The sequence below is a fragment of the Zonotrichia leucophrys genome, chromosome 9 (genome assembly GCF_028769735.1).
Source record: "Zonotrichia leucophrys gambelii isolate GWCS_2022_RI chromosome 9, RI_Zleu_2.0, whole genome shotgun sequence".
In the NCBI taxonomy this organism is placed as follows: Eukaryota; Metazoa; Chordata; class Aves; order Passeriformes; family Passerellidae; genus Zonotrichia; species Zonotrichia leucophrys.
This window is the reverse complement of record NC_088179.1, coordinates 24,133,604-24,145,894: the sequence shown is the minus strand read 5'-3', so window position 1 is coordinate 24,145,894 and position 12,291 is coordinate 24,133,604. Positions and strand designations below refer to the sequence as shown.

General features: G+C 49.3%; 1 protein-coding gene across 1 annotated transcript in view; it reads left to right on the top strand.

Moving 5' to 3' along the window:
- The window catches only part of RSRC1 (arginine and serine rich coiled-coil 1), a 103,132-nt gene extending 91,663 nt beyond the window's left edge, over nt 1–11,469 (top strand). The window contains exons 8-9 of the mRNA XM_064721497.1: nt 9,592–9,698; nt 11,110–11,469. Of these exons, the coding sequence (XP_064577567.1) occupies nt 9,592–9,698; nt 11,110–11,379 (377 nt within the window). The 3' untranslated portion in view covers nt 11,380–11,469. The remainder of the gene's footprint in view (nt 1–9,591; nt 9,699–11,109) is intronic.
- The last annotated feature ends 822 nt before the right edge of the window (nt 11,470–12,291 follow it).

The following is a 12,291-nucleotide window of genomic DNA, read 5'->3' as shown; positions in this document are numbered from 1 at the left end:
TCATCAGGGCAAATTGGAAGTTGATTTTTTCCCCCTGCAAAGGCAGGGGTGATTAAGTGCTTCCCGTCGGTTCAGTCCCGGAGAGCTCCGTGGCAGAATCCAATATCCTGAGGTCAACCTCTGCAGGGAGATAATTCGGTGTCTTGGCCACGTGTGAGGGAGAGGAATCAGGGCTACAAATGTGAGGGGATATCTGTGGAGACAGTTTAATTTGTTCCATTTATATGAACAAGTCGTGTGGCACATGCTTGGAAAATATCATTTTGAATAGGCTTGGAAATGAGGCCCACGTGGGCAGGGAGGGAGGGCGGGATGCAAACGAGAGCGGGAGACAGCTGGCCCTTCCACAGGGAATAAACCCCATCCCCGAGGGGCATTCCTGCCTTTTACTGAGCTCTCTGTGCTGCTGGCGTGGCTTTCCTTCAGCAAAAGGGAAGTTCTTCAAGTGTTCAGGTCCCTCCAAGCCAAACCAGTCCATGGTTCTGTGGTTCCGTGATTTTGAGTGATGGAGGGGTCATGGAAGCAAAGTCAGAATGTACAGAAAGCCTGGAGGACCTGACTTTTAGAAAATCCCTAAATTATGAACTCTATAAACCTGAATTAAGAGTTTTAATTCTTTTTCCTATTCATCTTTAACCTGCTGGCCAGGAGTTCTCACATGAAGAATCTCATCCATGGCCACCACAGAATATCCTGAGCTGGAAGAGACGCCCAGGGATGGTGTGTGTCCAACCCCAGCCCTGCCCAGGACACCCCAACCCACTGATTTCCCTTCCCACTTCCTTCAGGGAGAGTTAAAAGCCTTTCCCTGGGTGTAATGGATATTAAACCACAGGCTGGACGTGCCAGGAGAAGATTTGCTGGGGTGAGGTCAGTCTGTAATAAGTTAAAGTGCTTTACTCAGCCCTGGACTGGGATGCCCTGAAGTTCATCAGTTACTGCCTGAGCTCCTCATTTATCTTCAGTAAATTTTCCTGAAGTTCATTGTGGTGGCAAAGACCAAACTCAATCTGTTTAACCCCCAAATTATTTCATACAGATAATACATTTAGATGAAGACATGGATTATTTTTCCCTGCCTGCTCAAAGCTGGAATTTCCAATATTCCTCGTTTTTGCCTCGATAATGGCAGGTTTGGAGCCCCTGCCTGGGTGTCCCTGGTGTGCCAGTGTCACTTCATTAGGCTGACACCAACACCTGGTGTTGTGCTGCTGCTCCCAGGGGGCTGTTCCAGCATCTGGCGCTCACTGTGATCTCCTTTTATCTCTGTTTAATCTTCAGATTGCTGGGTTGGAATTGAAAGGGGGCAGGAACAAATCAAGGGGAAAACAAAAAAATGCCAAGTTTTGGTGCAGTGGCAGAGTGTGGCTTGTTAGGAAGAGCAGCCACGTGAGGAAATGAGAGAGGGGAAGGAAGAGGGCAGTTTGGGGTCTTGTGTGTCCAGAGCTGAGGAAAGGGAATTGGAAAGGGGATCAATGCCCCCCCCCAAGGATAATGGCTGCTGGAGGAATCAATTCCTGGCTTTTTATTAGAGCTGCTGTAATTAATAATCACTTCTAAATGAGTTCCTTACATTTTGCCCTGCTTTGTGCCTGCCCATCCTCTCCTGGCCCTTTGTATTCCAGAATTCCCTCTTTGGCTTCCCTGCTTGGCCTGGAGAGGATCCCAAAGCAATCCCAATGTCCTGGAGCTGCTGCAGGGCTGGAGCCAGGCTGGGACACCTGGGGGGGCTCACCTGGAGAGGAGAAGGATCCAGGGAGAGCTCAGAGCCTGCAGGGGCTCCAGGAGAGGGACTGGGGACAGGGATGGAGGGACAGCACACAGGGAATGGCTCCCATTGGGATGGGTGGGACATTGGGAATTGGGAATTCCTGGCTGGGATGGGATTCCCAGAGCAGCTGGGGCTGCCCCTGCATCCCTGGCAGTGCCCAAGGATGAGCTTGGAACACCCTGGGACATTGGGAGGTGTCCCTGCCATGGATGGGATGAGAATTAAATGATCTTTAGATTCCTTCCCACCCAAAGCATTCCATGAATCTTTAAAAATATCAAAGTATATTTGAAGCTGATACTTGAGTGATTTTATTTCAGCAATCACAGCTGGTGTCATTAAAGTTTTACTGTTCTTCAAGTGAAACAGAAATTTATGATCTCCCTAACAGGGAAATTTATGGTTTATTTTTACAAATTAAAAGTCTTGAAATAGTTTCTCATCTGGAAATTCGAAGACAAATCTGATTTCTGTACCTCATTAGTGTTGTGTGTTTCCCTGTCATCTCCATGGCATTTATTTGTGCTAAAGGAGAAGTCACTTAAGGGAATGGGGTTGTAAAAACCATCATGGAATTGCTTATTGGACTTCAGTCAGTGGAAACACAAATTTATGGCTTCGTATTGAAAAGCTGCTTCTAAAGGGCAAATAAATAGGGGTGTATGGGAAATAAACAGGGGGTTTTGGAGAAAATAGACAGGGGTGTAGGGGTAAATAAATAGGGGTGTGGGGGGAAAATAAATAGGGAGTTATGGGAGAAATAAACGGGGTTTTGGGGAAAATAGGCAGGAGTGTAGGAGCAAACAAATAGGGGTGTATGGGGAAAATAAATAGAGGTGTATGGAACAAGATTCCAGATCCATTTGCTCAGCCCACAATCCCTGGTGTGGGGAATTTTATTTTGATAAATATTAGGGTTTTGTGGATCTGGGCCCATCAAACAGGTACTTGCAGAGGAGGGTTTTTCTGCGAATCTATGGGGTGAACCAATTCACTGGGAATTGTCCTGTTCAGGCTGGCTAAGGCCTAGGTAAGTTGGGAATTTAGTGGTGGATGATATTTTATTGGTGCTGGGCAGACCTTGAGCTGGAGTGAGTGACTTTATTCCGTGTCTCAGCTAAAGTCTGGGAAAGAAACAGCAAAACAATTTGAACTAAGCAGCATTTCCTGATGTGCATTCCCTGATGTGCATTTCCTGATGTGCATTTCCTGGTGTGCATTTCCTGGTGTGCATTCCCTGGTGTGCATTTCCTGATGTGCATTCCCTGATGTGCATTTCCTGATGTGCATTTCCTGGTGTGCATTTCCTGATGTGCATTTCCTGGTGTGCATTTCCTGATGTGCATTCCCTGGTGTGCATTTCCTGGTGTGCATTCCCTGATGTGCATTTCCGGTGTGCTTTCCGATGTGCATTCCCGGTGTGCATTCCTGGTGTGCATTCCTGCTGTGCATTTCCTGTGTGCATTCGATGCATTTCCTGATGTGCATTTCCTGGTGTGCATTCCTGTGTGCATTCCTGATGTGCATTTCCTGATGTGCATTCCCTGGTGTGCATTCCCTGGTGTGCATTTCCTGGTGTGCATTTCCTGGTGTGCATTCCCTGGTGTGCATTCCCTGATGTGCATTTCCTGGTGTGCATTTCCTGGTGTGCATTTCCCGGTGTGCATTTCCTGGTGTGCATTCCCTGATGTGCATTTCCTGATGTGCATTTCCTGATGTGCATTTCCTGGTGTGCATTCCCTGTGGCATTTCTGGTGTGCTTTGGTGTGCATTCCGTGTGCATTCCCATGTGCATTTCCCGATGTGCATTCTGCATTTCCTGGTGTGCTTCCCTGATGTGCTTTCCTGTGTGCTTCCTGATGTGCATTCCTGGTGTGCATTCCCTGGTGTGCTTTCCTGTGTGCTTTCCTGTGTGCATTTCCTGGTGTGCATTTCCCGGTGTGCATTTCCTGGTGTGCATTTCCTGGTGTGCATTTCCTGGTGTGCATTTCCCGGTGTGCATTTCCCGATGTGCATTCCCTGGATGTGCGTTCCCTGGTGTGCGTTCCCTGGTGTGCGTTCCCTGGTGTGCATTCCCTGGTGTGCATTCCCTGATGTGCATTCCCTGGTGTGCATTCCCTGGTGTGCATTCCCTGATGTGCATTCCCTGGTGTGCATTTCCTGGTGTGCATTTCCTGGTGTGCATTTCCTGGTGTGGCATTCCCTGGTGCATTTCCTGATGTGCATTTCCCTGTGCATTTCCTGAGTGCATTCCCTGATGTGCATTCCCTGTGTGATTTTTGTGCATTTCCTGGTGTGCTTCCCTGTTGTGCATTCCTGGTGTGCATTCCAGGCTGATGTGCATCTCCTGTGTGCGTTCCGCGGATCGTGTGCATTTCTGATGTGCATTCCCTGTGTGAGTGCATCCGTGCTGTGCATTCCCTGGTGTGCATTTCCTGGGCATGATGCATGCTTCCTGGTGTGCATTTCCTGGTGTGCATTTCCTGATGTGCATTTCCTGGTGTGCATTTCCCGGTGTGCATTTCCTTTTCCCTGCAGCCAGCTCAGGTGTCTGGGGGCAGCAGCGTGGCTGGCGCTGCTGTGCCTTTCCCCTGGTGGGGTTGCCAGGATCAGGGTGGGAATAAAGGCCTGGGAGCTCCTGGCTCGGGGCCCCGTGTGCCAGCACGGATCCCACGGGACACAGGATCCCTTGGGAGGGCTCTGTGGGGTCTCCACACACTGGCACAGGCCAGGGGCAAGGAAAGGAGCCCTGGGCACGTGCCAGCAGCACTTTTTGAAGTGACAACACAAAGTGATCCCTGGAAAAGCTGGGGAGCCTCCAAGCTGCAGCCCTGCTGCCCTGCATGCTCTCCCACAGTTTATTCCCACTACTCTGCACCAATTTCCTCCCTGTTCCCATCGCAGGATCCCATTTTCCTGTAGTTTCTCTGCTGTTGGACCCTGGGCCCCAGCAGCACGAGCAGGAATTCTCACTCTGCCTGTGTCAGTGTGGTTTGAACGTGGACAGATCTCTCTGTAGGAAACGTCCGTGTGGGATCCCCACTGGTGAGCTGTACCTCCAGCACAGAGGTTATTTGGGATGGAGGTATGGGAGAGATAGAAGCAGGCAGTAATTGCCTTTAAGATCAGAGCACAAAGCATTACCTTGGATTTTACAAGGCCAGCGAGCAACAAAAGAGCAGTAATTTATGAGCTCAGCGTAAAAGAAGAGCATAATTGCATTAAAAATTAATGCTAATGAACACTAAAATGGGGAAGGTGGTTATGATGAAAGTTTGGATTCATCTTCCCCGGGTTGAATGATGGCTGGTGCCTTGATTAATGGCTTAATTTCTATCAATTAGCGGGGAGAAATCTCCACTGAGACAAGGGTAAATTGAGCATTGAATTACAGGCCTGGCTTTGTGTGCCCAGGCAGGAGCACGGCGGGCGCGGTGACAAACACGGGGTGGCCACAGATCCTGCACAATTCCCTGTGTCCCACAGATCCTGCACAATTCCCTGTGCCACAGATCCTGCACAATTCCCTGTCCCACAGATCCTGCACAATTCCCTGTCCCACAGCTCCTGCACAATTCCCTGTGTCCCACAGATCCTGCACAATTCCCTGTGCCACAGCTCCTGCACAACTCCCTGTGCCACAGATCCTGCACAATTCCCTGTGCCCTCAGCTCCTAGCACAATTCCCTTGTCCCACAGCTCCTGCACAATTCCCTGTGTCCACAGATCCTGCACATCCCTGTGCCCACAGATCCTGCACAATTCCCTGTCCCTCAGATCCAGCACAATTCCCTGTGTCCCACAGCTCCTGCACAATTCCCTGTGTCCCACAGATCCTGCACAATTCCCTGTGTCCCACAGATCCTGCACAATTCCCTGTCCCACAGCTCCAGCACAACTCCCTGTGCCACAGATCCTGCACAATTCCCTGTCCCACAGATCCTGCACAATTCCCTGTGTCCCACAGATCCTGCACAATCCCTGTGTCCCACAGATCCTGCACAATTCCCTGTGTCCCACAGATCCTGCACATTCCCTGGCATCAGATCCTGCACAATTCCCTGATGTCCCACAGTCCTGCACAATTCCTGGTCCCACAGATCCTGCACATTCCCTGTGCCACAGATCCTGCACATTCCCTGTGCCACAGATCCTGCACAATTCCCTGTGCCGCAGATCCATGCACAATCCCTAGTGTCCACAGATCTGCACAATATCCCTGGGCCAGATCCTGCACAATTCCGTGGCCACAGATCCTGCACAATTCCCTGGCCAAGATCCTGCACAATCCCTGGCCAGATCTGCACATTCCTGGTCCCACAGATCCTGCACAATCCCTGGCCACAGATCCTGCACAATTCCCTGGTCCCCACAGATCCTGCACAATTCCCTGGGCCAGATCCTGCACAATCCTGTGGGCCCAAGATCCTGCACAACTCCCTGTGCCACAGATCCTGCACAATTCCCTGTGGTTAGGATGGATGGATGGATCAGATCCCATAGGGATGGATGGATCGGATCCCGCAGGGATGGATGGGTTAGGGATGGATCCCGCAGGGATGGATGGGTTAGGGATGGATCCCGCAGGGATGGATGGGTTAGGGATGGATCCCTCAGGGATGGATGGATGGATCAGATCCCGCAGGGATGGATGGATCAGATCCTGCAGAGATAGATGGATCAGATCCCTCAGGGATGGATGGATGGATCCCTCAGGGATGGATCCCGCAGGGATGGATGGAGGATGGATCCCGAGGGAATGGATGGGTAGGATGATCCCCAGGATGGATGGATGGATCGGGATCCCGCGGGATTGGAGGATGGATCCGCGGGAGGATGGCTGGATCCCCGCAGGGATTGGATGGATCCCGCAGGATGATGGTTGGGATGGATCCGCAGGATGGATGGGTTAGGGATGGATCCCGCAGGGTCGCTCCGCTCGGAGCATCCTCGGGCTCGGCGTCCGCGGCTCCGGCGCTGTTGAGTGAGGCGGTGCCTCCCTCTAACGGCAGCGGAGCCCGGCCGGGAAACGGGATCAGCGGCGGCTGGAGATCCCGGGGAATGTCCCGGGAAATATCCCAGGAAATATCCCGGGATAGCCCCGCTCGGGCCTGGCAGGGGCGGGAGGGGCTCATCCCCTCGGGATTGTGTCCGGCTTTGGGAGATCTCGCCTCTGGAGAGGGGCTCCAGGGAGGGTCTCCAATGGGGATCCTAGGGGGATTTCGAGGGTTCCTCCAGGGAATGTCTCAGGGAATGTCTCAGCAGCGCACTGCTGAGTTCACACTCGGGCAGGAGCGTCAGGCCGGGATCCACAGATCAGGGCCAGGACGCTGCTCCGCTCCGGATCCAAAGAGAGGATTCGAGGCAGGACAGTTCCTGAGAGCAGAGCCCAGGGCTGGTGAGGCCCGGAGGTGACACAGCCACAGTCAGTCCCCCCTGTCCTGCTGGATTTTCCTCCTTTTCCCACTGCTTCTTCTCTGCTTAGAGCAGACTCCAGGATCTCCCACAGCCACGGAGGGTTTTGTGTCATCCGCTGCAAATTACCCAGGCAAAACTTCATTTTTCTTTAATTTGTCAGCTTGTGCAGCTTGAGTAAAACTGGGATCAATTAAAAACCATGGGATGTGTGAAAACTCAGTTCTGGTGGAAAACACACAGCTCTGTAAGGCAGCTGGATAAAAATATCACTTCCAATAACCCCAAATAAAATGGGATCAAAGGGGAAGTATTTTCTGCTGTAGTTGTTTGTTTAGTCTGGGATCTGGGGGTGTTTCCTTCTTTTAATCCTCAACTCAAAAGAGCAAGAAAAAATAGCAGCTCTTTTCTGTATTTCAAAGCTTTTTATGTAAAATGTGTTATATTTTTAAATTAAATTAACCCCTTAAATCTAATTAGTAAAATAGGAAGAAACAGATTCTGAGGAATGTTTGAGGTTTTTTGTCTTTGCTTTGATTCTGGAGTTAGACCTGCTTGAAAAAATCTCTTTAAGTTCATGTTCATGGTCAGGATTATGGATAAGCAATGAATCCATAAAAATTTACACTCAGAGATTAGCAAAAAAATATTTAAAACATGTTTTTGTTTAATGGATCTTTCACAAGATATTATTGGTCATTTAATGCTTCTATTTCAGTGATTTTAAAACTCTTAGTGGAATAAATTTTGTCTTTAAGGAAAAAATGGAAATATTTTAGGCAGAGCTCACGGAAGTTTTTCTTTCACCTGATTTGTAGAATCATAGAATTCCCTGTTTCTTTTAATTTTACCTGATTCTCTGCTGTTTCTGATTATTGTGAGCGTAGTGTTTTGGGGTGGCATTGAGAGAATTCCAGCCCATTTTAGCTCTCAAGTGGCATTCCAGCCCAATTCCATAGGAATTTACAGCTGTAAAGCTGGGTGTGTGTATTTATACACGGGAGGAGAGCAATAGGTGGAAATAGAGAATTGTAAAATACTGAATTATCCCTGAAGGATGATGATGTTCCCACCTAAACTGGGAAGGCTCCCCCTGCCAAGGTGACAGGGCTGGAAATTGTGCCTGCTGCTGGAATCACCTTTTTATTAAAAACCAGCCCTAATCCAAGATTTAGTTCCTTTATTTCCCCCCTAACAGGGTGAAAAGACTCACGGTGCACTGAGTTAGTATTGATTTTTTTTTGTCTGAAGCCTGGGAGCTTTCTGACTCCATTATTTTTGATTTTCCTATGAAATACATATCCTTGCCCCTGACAGCTGACAAACAACAGCTGGAAGTCGTTTTATCTCCCCATAATGTGTTTGTCAAAACTCCCCTGCACTAATGGGCTCTGCTTCCTCCAGTCCATTTTCCCCCGTTAATGTCACTGATGTCATTGGCAGCTTTTAGTGATTTTTGCCCCTTCCCTAATTTGTCATTCCCATCACTTTGTGCAGGATCTGGGTGGGATCCTGGAGCTGCCTGGGATTTGGTGAAGCTGGAGATGAGCTGTGGATTTGAAATCTTCTTGTTCTGTCTTTCTATGCCTGGCTTTAATCAGGATCCTTTATTTACCCTCAGACCAGGTGTATCCAAAACCTCAGTGAATTCTGCTTCCCCCTCCTTTGGCTTATCCCAAAAATCCTTGGGAATCTTTTTTTGGTTTTAAAGGAGAACGTTTCAGCACCAAGGCAGCAGGACTTGCAAGCACAAGTTTAAATGTAGCAAATTCTTTTTTTCCTTCCAAATCCACAAAAAAATCAGGCTTGAAGTTGTACTTATGGATTTTGCTGTAGCGCAGCTCCTGTCAATGTAGAATTGTGGGATGGTTTGGGTTGGAAGGACCTTAAATCCCATCCAGGGAAGGGGCAGGGACACCTCCCACTGCCCCAGGTGCTCCAAGCTCACCCAGCCTGGCCTTGGGCACTGCCAGGGATGCAGGGGCAGCCCCAGCTGCTCTGGGAATCCCATCCCAGCCAGGAATTCCCAATACCCAATGTCCCACCCATCCCAATGGGAGCCATTCCCTGTGTGCTGTCCCTCCATCCCTGTCCCCAGTCCCTCTGCAGCTCTCCTGGAGCCCCTGCAGGCCCTGCCAGGGCTCTGAGCTCTCCCTGGATCCTTCTCCTCCCCATTTATCCCACAAACCCTCAGGTCAGCATTTGGGATGTTCCCAACCTCACTGCTGCCATTTTCACTCAGAGCTTTCCCTTGTAACAGAAGATTTTGGGCTGCGTTGCACCAGCAGTTTGTCCTGGTGTGTCCCAAAATCTCCTCCAGGGACAGGGCCTGGCTCCCAGGATGTCACCAATCCCATAAATCCCATAAATCCCACAAATCCCACAAATCCCACCTTCCTGTGCAGACCAAGCCACCCTCCTGGACCAGGTGAAGCGAGTGAAGGAGATCGAAGCCATCGAGAGCGACGCCTTCGTCCCACAGACCTTCAGATCCAGCAAAGAGGTCAAAAAGGTACATTTTCCTTCCAAAAGGGGCATTTTCCTTCCAAATGGGACATTTTCAGTCCCTTTCTTGCTGCATGATCCTCTCAGAGCCAGGAGGAAGCTGCACTATTAAGATTTTCCATCGATGAAGGAGCATCAATGCTGAGAACCTTAAATGCACCTGAAATCCCACCAAGGACTCCCTGGTGGTCTCAGAGTGGGCTCATAAATGGGAATATAAATGTGGCAGAATTTAAGGAAATCACCTGGTTTGAAGACTTTTGGTAGGAGAAGCAGAATTCAAATCTCAAAGTAATCACATTTACTTTGTAATTAAAGTGGAGATGATTTAATGCTGCTTAACTAAAGCCAGACTTTATTTCCTGAAAAGAAGCAGCTTGGTTTTCAATCAGCTTTCCAGAAACCCAACAGGAGACATGCAGATCCCAGAATTTACCTGAATTTTGGCCAGCAGGTGTTGCAGGGAGCTGCTGTGGGATGTGTTCATTCTCCCACTGGCAGTGAGTGTTTGGAGTTATCCCTGGTTGCTTCCCCAGAAATGTGCAATTTGTTTTTTCTAGAAATCTCCAAGAATCTGGTGCAGCTTCTTCAGGAAGTGATGCAAAATCCCAGTGGTGCAGTTTTCCCAGCTCTCTGCCCACACCTTGGTTTTGTCACTTGGTGTCCTTGCCCAGTGTGTCCCACTGAGGATCCATGAGGATCCTTTCAGGGAAGACAACCAAGAGCTGGGTTAAAATCCTGCCACATGTGGGATCTCAGCACCTCAGGACTGAGGTGTCACCGAGACCACCCCTGGGGGGCTCGGGAGTCCTGGAATGTTCCAGAAGTGTCTGGTGGCTGGACTTTGATCCTACACAGGAGACGACACCTGTATGAGGACAGGAGGGTTTCACCGGGGTGAATGGTGAAGGGATTGGTTAATTAGAGGGTGAGACACAGGGTTTAGGATTTCTGTACAGGGGGGTTTAGAGAAGTAAGATGGAGGAATTGGGGCGTGTCCTGTCCTTCTTCTTCTTCTTCTTCTCCTCCATCTTCTGTGGTGATGGTGGCACTTTGGGATTGGTCATTACTGAAAGTGCACCGGACAATAAGAATAAATGGTATTGGGGAAAAATGATAAATATTGTACACGTAATTTTGGGTATAAAGATAGGTGACCGCCCGGAGGGCAGGGAGTGTGCTCATGGCTGGCTGCTGAGCAGAGCTCTGTTGGGCCGAAAGAAAATCTTTTAGATAAACAATTAATAAACACAGAGACCGAAAGAAGAACTGAAGCCTCTTCTGTTCCTTTGATACGCGGGCTGCCCCAAGGCCACCCCGGGCCTTTCCAGGCCCTTCAAACAGCCGAAAACCGGACAGCCACAGTTGGGAATATTGGGATAAACCACTCCAGTTTTGTGTGTTTGTTTCTTTTCCAGTCAGCAGAACCTGCTGAGCCCCACCAGGAGCCTGTGCATGTGGGAGCAGGAGCCCCTGAGGCCGCTGCTGCTGAGAAGGAGCCTCCAGCTGCCAACATCCCCACTGCCATCAAGTACCAGGATGACAATTCCTTGGCACACCCAAACGTGAGTGTTTATCCCATCTTTTCAGCCGGGATTTATCCCACCCTTGGCTTCAGAGCAGCCCCTGGGATGAGAGCAGGGTTGTGGGACCCCACAGCTCCTCACAAAATCCCTGCTCTGGGATGAAGAGATCCCACTGCTCCCAGCACCCAGCAGAGCAGTCCCACAGGAGGTTCAGCAGGAGGTTTGGAGCTATAAATGAATTTTGTAATAAATTAATGTAACATTGGGGAGTTTAAGATAAATAAAAATTCAGGACAAATTGGTTTCTGTAGTTGGAAACCTGGTGGAAAACTCAGAACTTGCCCATTTTGCCAACTTGCAAAGTTGGGACAGACTTCAGCTAATTTTAAGCTTGAGAAAATCCCTTTGGAAGAACTTTAGAGGGAAATAAAAGGTTTTTTAAGAATTAGCAAGTTAAAAATTATTTGCAGTGAAGAAATGAGTGTGGGTTCTGTAGAATGGACACAGAACAGAGATCAGGACATGTCAAGGATGAATTGCACTGGAGCTTTGCCTTTTCAGTGATTATGATCCTTAAGACCCCTCCCAAGCCCAACTATTTTAGGATTCCCTGGACAGTTTTTGCTGTTGTGGATGTTTTGGGCTGTTGTGGATGTTTGGGCTCCCCTTTGTCTTGTGGATGTTTGGGCTCCCCTTTGTCTCTGCTGTTGTGGATGTTTGGGCTCCCCTTTGTCTTGTGGATGTTTTGGGCTCCCCTTTGTCTTGTGGATGTTTGGGCTCCCCTTTGTCTCTGCTGTTGTGGATGTTTGTTTTGGGCTGTTGTGGATGTTTTGGGCTGTTGGGGATGTTTGGGCTCCCCTTTGTCTCTGCTGTTGTGGATGTTTGGGCTCCCCTTTGTGTTGTGGATGTTTGGGTTCCCCTTTGTCTCTGCTGTTGTGGATGTTTGTTTTGGGCTGTTGTGGATGTTTTGGGCTGTTGTGGATGTTTGGGCTCCCCTTTGTCTCTGCTGTTGTGGATGTTTGGGCTCCCCTTTGTCTCTGCTGTTGTGGATGTTTGGGCTCCCCTTTGTCTTGT